The 12,283-nt window shown below is 39.8% G+C and overlaps 1 protein-coding gene across 1 annotated transcript in view; it reads right to left on the reverse strand.

The window, feature by feature from the left end:
• Nucleotides 1–12,283, reverse strand: part of LOC144313287 (solute carrier family 25 member 3-like) — a 35,379-nt gene that overhangs the window by 342 nt on the left and 22,754 nt on the right. The window contains 3 exon segments of the mRNA XM_077896427.1: nt 2–511; nt 910–920; nt 3,818–3,901. Of these exon segments, the coding sequence (XP_077752553.1) occupies nt 2–511; nt 910–920; nt 3,818–3,901 (605 nt within the window).

The following is a 12,283-nucleotide window of genomic DNA, read 5'->3' on the forward strand; positions in this document are numbered from 1 at the left end:
GAGTCCCTTCCACACACCTTTAAATCCGAGTCTCTGAAGGACTTGAGAAGCACTGCTACCTTTCTCTTTATTCAACACCAATACCACAGAATCAGCAGGATGAGAAACAACTGCACAGAAGACTCCAGCTATATAACCTGCTACAAATGTTACAACCAGTTGCTCTGCCTTTGAACATTCACTTCTGGGCTTGGGAACCACAAACTTATATAATGCTTCAACAGTACGTTCAAAGCAGGCAAATTTCATCATGGTGTATGGTATCTGTCCCATCCAGAGAGGAGCAACCCCCTTGTAGAATGCTTTTAAGCCTTCTTCCTTATACATTTTGGGAGCTGCATCCCTCAAGATGTTGGCATAACCTGGTTGGGTTTGAATTCTAACCTTAGCAGCTTCCATAGGAGCCAGGGCAATGTCAGCAAAGAATTCAGCACTGGCAGAGGCAGCCAAATACAGTGATGTGCGCCAGAGATAGGCATTCTCCTCTCCATGTGAGAAATCTGTGCTTGACCTAAGGCAACAAGAAACCACAGAAGGTTTTTGAGCAAGGGAGTGTGATAACCAAAGATTTCCCTAAGACAGGTTGCTCTGGTGGTAGTACTATCATGGATGTTTACTATCTAAAAGGGGTCAAGCCATTGCAAATTACTTCAAAAAAAATCTTACAAATACACTGAAAACTGTTCCTCTCATCGAAAGACTAAGTTAATGTGAGAGCTCACACTTTTTTTAAAAAAGGAACTATATACTATACTAAAAGCTTTTAAATTTAGGAATATTTCTTGGGCAACATATGAGTTTTCTTGAGTTAGAAGGAAAGGTTGATGGAAAACTGTTGCCTCTTGTCTACCGAGCTGGTGACTTTCCATTCCTCCTACCCAGGAACAGTCTGGGGTCTAGAGGCCTTACCAGTCATCCACCTAAATCCAACAGTCAACACAGAAACTGGCTAGAATTTGCCTCTCCTTTTCCACTTCTACCAAGATCCTAAATGTGGCAATCTCTGTGAAGAGATATGAAGGTGAATCCATTCCTAGAACCCAGAGTCACCGTTTCTGTAGAGCGTGATGTGTTCAAAGTAAAGCACCAGTGGTGTGCACAAACTATTTGAAAATACATGCATGTGGGCTTCACCTTAGGAAAATCTGATGTAGAAATCTGTTTGTAGAAATCTGAAGACATAGTTAAATAAAGATGTGATTCTTCATCCTTGTTTACCTTTGCATTTAAGACAATTAGATAAATATACAGCTTTTCGAGAACAAATGAGAATGAAAAACTTGGTTTTTCTCTACTTCAGCTGTCTTAAAAATCTCAGGTTACAAAGGATCAGGTGACACAAGGATAAGGAGACACAACAGTAAAAGGAAGAGGGAAAACTGGTCAGAAGCTTTTGAATTATTATTACTCCCAGGAAAAGAACTTCTGGAGCAACAGAGAAGCAGTGTTCAATGATTCTCAAACACCGCTGTAAGTTAGAATCATGAAGAAGTTCTGTGAGGGGCACTTGGCCGGCTCAGTCAGTAGAGGGTGCGACTCTTGGTCTCAACGTTGTGGGTTCGGGCCCCATATTGGGTATAAAGATTGTTTAAAAATAAAATCTTAAAAAAACAAAAGAGGTTCTGATGAAGATTCCTAACTCTGGGAAGCGAACTGGGGGTGGTGAAAGGGGAGGAGGGCGGGGGATTGGGGTGACTGGGTGGCGGGCACTGAGGGGTCACTTGACGGGATGAGCACTGGGTGTTGTTCTGTATGTTGGCAAATTGAACACCAATAAAAAATAAATTTATTATTAAAAAAAATAAGTTCTGTAAAAAGTGAGTGTTCCTGGGCCCCATCTCTGGAGATTGTTTCCATAGATCTTGTGGAGTGGAGGAGAGGAACCAGTTATCTGCATTAAACACACGCACGTTGTTTTGATACCAACATAGTATGGGAACTGCTAAAAAAAAAAAAACAAAAAAAACCCCACTCATCTCCATGTTTCCCAAATCTCTAAGCACGCAGCTGTCTTTTTATATTTGCCTTATTAAAAATATTTGTCTTTTTATATTTGTAGTATTTTCTAATGGGAGTGCTTGCTTCAAACCCTTTATGATTAGAGTAAAATTCTTCCAGATGGTTGAAACTCCAAAATCTTCACATTCTTTCCAGTTTTATAATGGGCTGACATAGGCTCATGGAAAATTAAGAGAATAGAAATGAAAATGGAAATAGAAATGCCATTAGGAAGATGTGTCAGTCTAGATGCACTGAGCAGCAGATGCCAAGATGGGATGAAATGTGTAAGGTTTTTATTAAGGAAAATGATGTTGTACGGGAAAGTGGGGAGGGGGCTTAGGAAATCTTAGGATCACTCACTCACCAGACACACAAATCTGACCCTAAGCAAAGAAGAGAGAGAAAAAGTTTCAAAGAGGCATCTTACACCACTATATAGTGCAAGGAAGCTTCTACAGAGCTGTCAAGGAGTTCTCAAGGCAAAATAGACCTAAGTTTTTTTTAAAAGGATTTAGATTTTATTTATAGATTCTTCCTGCCTGTGTGATACACAAAATCTTCCTAGACAAAGACCTTGAGAAATTAGTGGCTTTGAAGTTAATTATATTTCCTAAAGAAAATTTCCAACTAACACTGAGATCTTGCAGTATTTTTTAAATTAATAATTAAAACCTCACCCCTGGAGAAGGGAGAATAATCATCATTCCATTAGAGATGCTATATACCATTCATTCATTACATTAACAGAGCAAACAAGATTCTAGAAATGGCTCCTTAAATACACAGTGTTGTGATGTTAAGTGCTTTCCACTCTTCTGGCTATCTAATATCTAGATATTCCTGGATATGTCACGGTCTTTGGTTCTCAGATAAATTGAAAAAAGACAGGTAGCAACAATAACAATAATTACTGGTAGCAGTTCCACGGAGTAGATCTGTCTTGTTTCAATTGTTCCATGAGCACCCAGCAACATACTAGGATCTGCCTAAACACTGCCATTTTATAGCTTCTTTTCCTTATATGTCCTCTATTTATCCTCACTGACATGGTGCTTAATGTTTCAGTGTGACGTTTCCAAAGCACTCTATAAAGTGGCTAAATATAACTTGTGTCTAAGAGGAAGGCTTCCCCATAGTAGTCTCTACAAGCAGCCCCCACTTTGTGGTTCCCACGTGCATGAATTTCGGTTACCATGGTTTAGGTAAGTAACACCAGTTCTCCAGCAACATAATTCAAATTGCAGTTACCATACTTTATAGTGTGGAGCAATTGCATGCAGCGACTACTACCAGGTGTTCAGTCCACAGATCTCTATGCACGTAGCAGATGTGTGATACAACTGGTGGTCATGACACCACTTTGCTCCGAGTCTATCAGTTATCAGTCCTTGCACATCTGTTGTTCAGTTCTTGCACAAACAGCAAAGTATGGAGTTGTGTAATCCTTTCGTCTCCCAGCAATCAAACTCATATGTCATTTTACAAAAATGGGCAACAGAGGGGTGCCCGGGTTGCTCAGTCAGTAAGACCATCGACTCTTAATTTCACCTCAGGGTGGTGATCTCAGGGTCATGAGACTGAGGCCTGTGTGGGGCTCCACCCTCAGCGGAGAGTCTGCTTGAGATTCTCTCTCTCTCCCTCTGCCCTCTCCCTCCCAGCACACTGCACATTCTTTATCTCTGTGTCTCAAATAAATAAATAAATCCTTTAAAAAAAATGAGTACTAGAAGGAATTGGCCAACAAAGACGAAAGTGTAACAAAGAAGCAATAAGTGATAAAGCTAAAAGTGAAACTTGGATTGAGCACATGAGTTACAGAAGAAGAGCGAGCAGCAGGAATGGTGACTGTGTTCTCACGGATGCCTCCAGAGATACAGCCAGAGGACTTCAGTGAAGACAACTAAATGGGGAAAGAGGTCGCGATGAAAAAGATAAAGAGGTCCCAGAGGAAGTGAGGCTAGCAAAAAATTCACAGTAAAGGAATTCATAGAGGCGCTACACCACATTAAAAGCACAAAGCATAAAATGTTGCATATTGATTCTAGCTTAGGGATGTGGCAGTTCACCCAGGCTTGCAAGTTCATGACAAGAAGGCAAACACTATCTAAATTATTCTTGATAAATTTTCATAAAGAAATAAAACACTTTAATCTTTAATATTTCTCATGTGCTAAATGTTAGTTTTACTATTCTTAAATTTGTGTATATTTATTTATTTTTTAAGCAGGCTCTGTGCCCAGTGTGGGGCTTGGCCTCACAACCCTGAGATAGAGAGTTGCAGGTTCTACCCACTGAGCCAGCCAGTGCCCCAGTTTTACTGTTTTTTTGTTTGTTTGTTTGCTATACACATTTTTTTGAAGATTTTATTTATTTATTTGACAGAGAGAGAGCACCAGCAAAGGGAAAGGCAGAGGGAGACAGAGAGGCCAACTCCCCACTGAGCAGGGAGCCCTATGTGTGATGCTCTATCAGAGGACTCTGGGATCATGACTTGAGCCAAAGGCAGAGCTTAATCAACTGAGCCACCCAGGCACCCCCACCCGATATACATTTAAAGTGTCAAAATATCAAGTAACAAAAATCACAGAATCTTGTATTCCATTAACGGTTTTCTCTAGTACTAAAACACACTACTTCATTCTATCAATTGCAAACTGTTATTTATTAAGTTTTTATTCAAAGAAGCAACTGTTTAAAAATGTTTCTTGAGAGCAAAATACATCGCAAACCATGTTTGACAGAAAACCACAACTGTTTATAGACCCTCAGAAAAGTCGCACTTGAATATGTTTACCACACACACCATTGTAAGAGTTACTGCATTATACCAAATTTCCAACTGCTTTTTCCCTAGTAAAGTTTAACATTTATGTTGAATACCGCAAATCTGATGCAACCAGGAAGATATTTTTTTTTTCTTTTTTAGAGAGCGAGAGAGCACATGCATGTGTGTGTGGCGGGGGTGCGGGGGGAGGGAGGGACTAGGAGGGAGGGACAGAGGGAGAGGGAGAGAGCATCTCAGGCTGACTCCCCACAGTACAGAGCCCCATGTGGGGCTCAATCTCATGACCCTGAGATCATGATCCCAGTGGAAACCAGGGGTCAGTCATCTAACCTACTGAGCCACCCAGGCAACCAGGAGGATAGTTTCTTAATCAACTAGTTTGGAAGTAGCAACCTTCAAATTTCTGCTCTTTGCTCCATATATTTTCTGTCTTCTGCTGTACCTCCTCTGGAACCCAACTTCCCAAATTCCATTTCTAGCCATGGGTACTCACCGGACCAACATTACTATACCAGCTGTACTGAGGACACCACTGTACTAGTGAGAGGTACATATCTTTTACATGTGCATACAGATAAACAAATGAATGAATGAATGAAGCTATGAGAAGTTTTTTTTACGATAGAGAATATCCACCTTATTTTTTTTTTAAGATTTTATTTATTTATTCATTAGACACACAGAGAGAGGCAGAGAAATAGGCAGAGGGAGAAACAGGCTCCATGGAGGGAGCCCGATGCGGGACTTGATCCCAGGACTCCAGCATCACGACCTGAGCCAAAGGCAGATGCTCAACTGCTGAGCCACCCAGGCGTCCCAAACTATGAGAAGTTGATTAAGGATTGTGCTTCTGGACTTCAGGATGGGTGAATTAAAGAGTAAATCTTGAGGCTGAAGGTTGGAGGAAGGTGATCAAAAGGTAAGAAAAGGTGAAAGTTATGAGACAAACAAGCACTGGGGACGGAGTGTACGCCATGATAGTGTAGCTAATACTGCTGTGTGACATGTAGGAAAGTTCTTAAGAGAGGTGATCCAAAGAATTCCATCACAAGGAGAAATTTTCCCCCCTTTATTCTCTTTATCTTTCTAAAAAGAAATTTTATTATATCTATAGAAGATGGATGCTAGCTGAACCTATTATGGTAATCACTTCACAGTATATGTAAACTGAACCATCATGCTGTATGCCTTAAACCTATAAAGTGATATACCAATTATTTCTCAATAAAACTTGAAAAAAAATAAAGAGAAAAGCTTCCCGCTGGGCATGACCCTTGTGCTGTCAAAGCAGCCAATCCTTGGCCAGGATGGAATTCCCATGAGGCATCTGGGACAGTGGCCCTGGGGTAAAACCAGAAAGGGGTGCCAGGAATGAGTCAAAGGGAAAACTGAGAATTTGTCTTTCCCAGTCCCTCCTCTAAAGCATGGAATTTTGAATGATATTCAGCAAGGTATGTTACCCAGGGTTGCCAGGGTGTGTGTGGCCATGAAAATGTGTAACCATGTCTATGTCACTGCCCTGATCTCCCACCATGGACATCACCCACTCCTAGAAAGTGCCCCAAATCTTCCCTTCCTCCTACTTCCCACGCAGCTTCATACTCTTCTCTGTTCTGGAGGCAGACTGAGAAGTTAACACTTTCAAGGGAATAGTTGGTTACATTTCCATGGCTTGGCAAACTAGAAGAATGGTAATTCTATATACGGAAGTTCCTCTTCTTACAAAGAGATAAATAAAGCCATTTCTTAAGCAGTCCTAAGTGACAACGCACCACTGACTAGTGGCTGGGACAGGGCATAAGTGACATGTTTTCCCCATCAGTCATCTTTATTGGTTTCTAAGATGATTGAAGAGCTGCTGAAACATGGGACATTTGGAGAGACTGCTGGGAAGGGGAGTGAGGAATGTGGGCTGTGGCTTGAAGAGGAGTGAAAGATAAGACCACCAGAGGCTAAAATGTGCTCCTTCAAATTCACACAGGAAGCCTCAACCCTCCTACCTTGGAATGTGACTGCATTGGAGATAGGGTCTCTAAAGAGGTGATTAAGTTCAAGCGAGGCCATTAGAGTGGTCTCTTAATACAATTTGACTGGTATCCTTATAAGAAGAGAACACTTGGACCCAGAGAGAGACACCAGGCCTGTGCACAACCAGAGCGAAGACCATGTGAAGATACATGGAGAAAGTGGCCATCTGCAAGCCAAGGAGAGAGGCCTTAGAAGAAACCAGTTCATTAATCTAGAGCTTCTAATCTCCAGATCATGATAAAATAAATTTCTGTTGTTTAACCCACCCAGTCTATGGTATGTTGTTACAACAGCCCTAGCAAGCTAATACAGGTAGGATGGCGCTATTAGAGGCTTGGTAGACCCTAATTAAAATTAAGATGTACCTGACAATTTTTTTTTAAGGGAATTGCTGTCAAGGTCCCCTCCCAAAAAGGAAAGTCTGAGAGGAATTGTCACAGCCAATGGAAGCCTAAGGAATATAATAATTAGCTGTAAGGTAGTATTTAGACGAGATCCTAGAAAGAAAAAAAGATATTAGGTAGAAACTAAGAAGATCTAAAAAGAAAGAAGAAAGAAAGAAAGAAAGAAAGAAAGAAAGAAAGAAAGAAAGAAGAAAGAAAGGAAGGAAGGAAGGAAGGAAGGAAGGAAGGAAGGAAGGAAGGAAGAAAAAAAAAGAAAGAAAGAAAGAAAGAAAGAAAGAAAGAAAGAAAGAAAGAAAGAAAGAAAGAAACTAAGAAGATCTGAATAAAGTGTGGAATTTAGTTAGTAATAATGTATCAATATTGGTTTGTTAATTATAACCAATACACTATAGAAATGATAGACATTAGTAATAGGGGAAAATGGGGGATGGGAGCAGGATACACAAAAATACTTTGTATTAGCTTCACAATTTTTCTGTAAACCTAAAATTTTGAAGTTTAATTTTTGAAAAAGAATGGGAAGAAATATATAAAATTCTAAGATACTATAATGACAGAAATCTCCATGGTTACCTAGAGGTGGGGATGGAGAGAGCAAATCACCTGCAAAGGAGCAGTTGGGGGGGGGGGAAAGAAACCCTTGTGGTGGAGGTTACAGGATTGCCCACAATGACCAAAATTCATCAAACATTTTAAAAGTGTGAATGTCATTGTATGTAAATGATACCTTCATAAAAGAGGTAATGGGAAGATGTTGAAAGTCTCTTAAGTTGTTGTGTAAGTAGTTTTGGAAAATCATTTTAGCAGCAGGGTAGAGAATGGTTTGGAGATGAGATCAGCACAGAGACAATTGCAGAAGTCCAGGCAAGAACAGGCCAGAGTTTGAACAAAGAGCTAGTGGGTTGACAGGGGTGATTTCAAACTACACTGGAGAAAGACAATGACAATTTAAATAGCTAGTGCTCACACCCATCATCTCTTTTAATTCCTCCAGTCTCTGAGAAGGAGAGGATATTATCCTTGCTTACAGAGAAGAATTGAGTTGGACAAGTTAAGAAAACTCTAAGAGGGGTGCCTGGGTGGTTCTGTTGGTTAAGCATCTGCCTTCGGCTCAGGTTATGATCTCAGGGTCCTGGGATTGAATCCCACATCAAGTTCTTGCTTAGTGGGAAGCCTGCTTCTCCCTCTACCTCTACCCTCCCTCCCCTTTAACCCTGCCCCCTGCCTCATGCACTCTCTCACTCTCTCTTAAATAAGTACAATCAAAGAAAGAAAGAAAGAAAGAAAGAAAGAAAGAAAGAAAGAAAGAAAGAAAGAAACCATAGGAGCCTGGAGAGATGTCACAAATGAGCTACTGGTGGGTACCCTTCTCTTCCTGTTAGAATTCATTCCAATTGGTTTTCATAATAACCATAGAAGTTATTTTGTTTTTAAAGATTTATTTATTCATGAGAGAGAGAGAGAAAGAGAGAGAGAGAGAACATAGGAGTAGAGGGAGAGAATCTTCAAGCAAACCCCCTGCTGAGCACAGAACCCAGCACGGGGCTCAATCTCATGCATGACCCGTGAGATGATGACCTGAACAGAAACCAAGAGGTGGAAGCCCCACCGACAAAGCCTCCCAGGCACCCTGAAGTTATTTTTTTTAATAGATGCCACTGTAAGAAACATCTCAAGGGAAGTGGAGTTTATTTTCATTCACATGTGTTGACAAATAAAATGTGTCTGTGCACACACATGATTGAGGTGACCACATATTATATGGGATGCTTCCTTATCTAAGCATTTGTTTTAAAGCCTGCATCCCACATTAAAAGGTGAAATTTATGTGCTATTTACTATGGTTACTGACAAGTTTAGGAATCAACAAACAACCATTGATTAAACGTGCTGGGTACTACCTAATGTGGCAGACATTTTACATGTTATCTCATTAAACCCTCTCAATAGCCCAAAGGGTAAGAATCAGTCTCATTAGACAGATGAGTAAATTGCAGAGCTTCAGTGACTTACTTGCTCAAGATTCTGCAGCAAGGAAGTGGCTACACCCCATAGGAATTTGAAACCAGAGGTACATGGTCTTGCAAACGTGGGCTTTTCCCAGTGATTAAGAGTAGGGAACCACAAAGAACCACGTGTGTACCTGGAAAAACCATTAAGCCCTTTGCTTTTGCTACCCTTTCCCTTTCGTCACTGCCCCCTCCACACACACACACACACACACACACACACACACACTAAAAAGAAAGAAAGAAAGAAAGAAGAAAGAAAGAAAGAAAGAGAAAGAAAGCCCCACATACATACTATTTTCAGCCTCCCACCAGATAATAATTATAATTTTACAGAATTTCTTTTAACTAATGAGTTATAAACCAGCAGGCTACCAACTGAATCTGATCCTCCGACATGTTTTATTTAGCAAATAATTTTTTAAAAATTGAATTTTTACACAGTCTCCACCAGACCCTATGGTCCAAGATCTGGCTGTTTTGTTCATTTATGTTACCAACCTAGTCCCTTGCAAACATCCCTAGAGAGGTTAAATTAAAACTGAAGCCCAGTGAAAATGCTAGTATCCCTGGCAGAGGCTAATACTTCCAACTGTCTAAAGTAGTTTGTACCTCATTGTGACTAAGTTTAAAAGCTCTCCTAAGGAGAGATTTTGAGATGGAAAGCTAGAGCATCTAAGTAAGGAAAGCAGAGGAGATATTGGGAGCTGGAAGAGTGGGAAATCAGGGGTATTCCATATTTTTCCCATAATCCTCTATCCACCCCTCAAAGCTTTCCTTTGTCCATTTGCTTAACCTCAAGTAGGAATCCCTAACCAATGATATCCTGCTAGTTAGCGTTCACTATTTTGGAAAATTAAATAACCATAAACATTACCCAGGGCAATAATGCTCTGTAGTAATCTGTAACTAAGAGGTCTAATGTTTCAGGCTTGCAAGAGCTCACTTCTTTTTATATCAAAATATGAAGAGTCTGAGCTTCCATTCTGTATGGAAGGCCAGTATTTTTATTAATAATAATTAACTTTTATTGAGTACAATATTGTATGCCAGGTACTTTGATTTCAAACAAGAACACATCTTGTTTATATATATCTGCATAAATAATCAATAATTTTCAAGGACAGAAGAAGCAAATCCATATTTAGGAAAGAGACATTATTCTGATGAAGTAATAATTTTCAGGGTCATAACTCCCACAATGAAGACAAGTGTTGGAAATATTAGTGAGAACAGGATTGCTCCTCATTTTCTTTGATCTTTTTATTACAAAATAGCATCTTTAATAAAATGTCCATCAACCTATTTTTCTAAAAGTAGGAGAACAAGGGAATTGTCTACTCTCAGAGATGTTTAAATTTTCTCCTCTGACAACATGAAGCTAAATCTTTGAAATTATAAGTATTCCACAGTTTTAAAGACCCAGGGCCCAGATAATTAGGGTGAAGTTATCTGAGCTCCCCTCCTTGGATTGGTCTAGAATTAAGACCCTAGGTTTGAGAGGGGCATAAGCTCCATTTACACCTGGCTAAGCAAGTCTTTGAGGTTCTATCTTTTTCATTTTTCATAGTTTTAATAGGAAATTACTTTAAATATCAAAATTCTTGAGATATACAATTGAGAAATTCAGTTGCGATAACAGTGAAACTATTTTTAAAGCATAGTGTTGTAGGGCAGCCCGGGTGGCTTCAGACCAGGGCCTGATCCTGGAGACCTGGGATTGAGTCCCATGTCAGGCTCCCTGCATGGAGCCTGCTTCTCCCTCTGCCTGTGTCTCTGCCTCTCTCTCTCTCTCTCTCTCTCTGTGTGTCTCAAGAATAAATAAATAAAATCTTTAAAAAAATAAAATAAAGCATAGTGTTGTACTTAGGTTTGTACTGATATCTGCAATTTAATTGGAAACATACCAAAAAGAAGATGGAACAATGGAGAGATAGAGTAATGGATATGGTGGATACATGACAAAAAAAGTATAGTGAAATGTTAGTGAATGTAAAATCTAGATGATAGTTACACAGGTGTTTGCTACAAATTTTTGACTTTGCTCTAAGTTTAAAATTTTATTTGTATTTTTTAAAACTCTCTGTAAATTTAAAAACCAAAGGTGAAGGAATACACAAATAGGTCAATAGAATCCTTAACCATAGAAAGCCCAGAAACATACCTGTGAATGTATAGGAATGACAGTAGTAATATACAGCAGGGGGGAATAATTGATCATTTATACATAGTGCTGGGAAAAGAAGTTGTCCATAAAAAAAAATTTGATTTCTACCTCAGTAAATTCTATAGTCCAGTCCTTTATAGTGAACTAATCTAATTCTGCTTTTTCTCTCTATTGTAACCCCAGGGCCTGGTTCTTACAGGGTGGTCAACAAATATTTGTTGCATGCATAATATAGGAATGAAGACCTCAGACCTAGAAGATATACTGCAGGTTGTGGGATTCCTGTAAGCTGTGCTGAGCCTGAGGTTGGTAGCAGGAACCAGGGAGCTGAGTCTTGAGGCCTATTTGTCATAAGCTGGGCTAAAACACTATCATACTGACTCCTGATTGCAAAAAAGCAAGTTCAAGGATGAGTTCTGAGGTTGTCCTAGACTTCTTCAGTGGCTGATAGAGCTCCCTGCAAGACTTGCAAGAACAGGGTACTAGAAGATGGCGGAGTAGTAGGGCATCTCAACTCACCTGGTCCCACCAACTTCCCAAGATAACTTTCAAAACATCCTGAACACCTACAAATTCAACCTGATATTTAAAGAGAAAACAGCCAGGAAAGCTACAGAGAGAAGGGTTTTCACTTCTAGCAAGAATCTTCTAGGGTGAAATTTACTTAGGTTGTTGTTGATATCCTTGACTCAGCCTGTTCATGCAGCCACTCTGCCCTGAGAAAAATGACAAGAAGGAAGAATTCACCACAAAAGAAAGAAGCAGAAACAGTACTCTCTGCCACAGAGCTACACAATATGGATTACAATTTTATGACACAAAGCCAATTCAGAACCACAATTATAAAGCTACTGGTGGCTCTGAAAAAAAAAGCATAAAGGATTATAGA

This window comes from Canis aureus, chromosome 5 (genome assembly GCF_053574225.1).
Source record: "Canis aureus isolate CA01 chromosome 5, VMU_Caureus_v.1.0, whole genome shotgun sequence".
Lineage (NCBI taxonomy): Eukaryota > Metazoa > Chordata > Mammalia > Carnivora > Canidae > Canis > Canis aureus.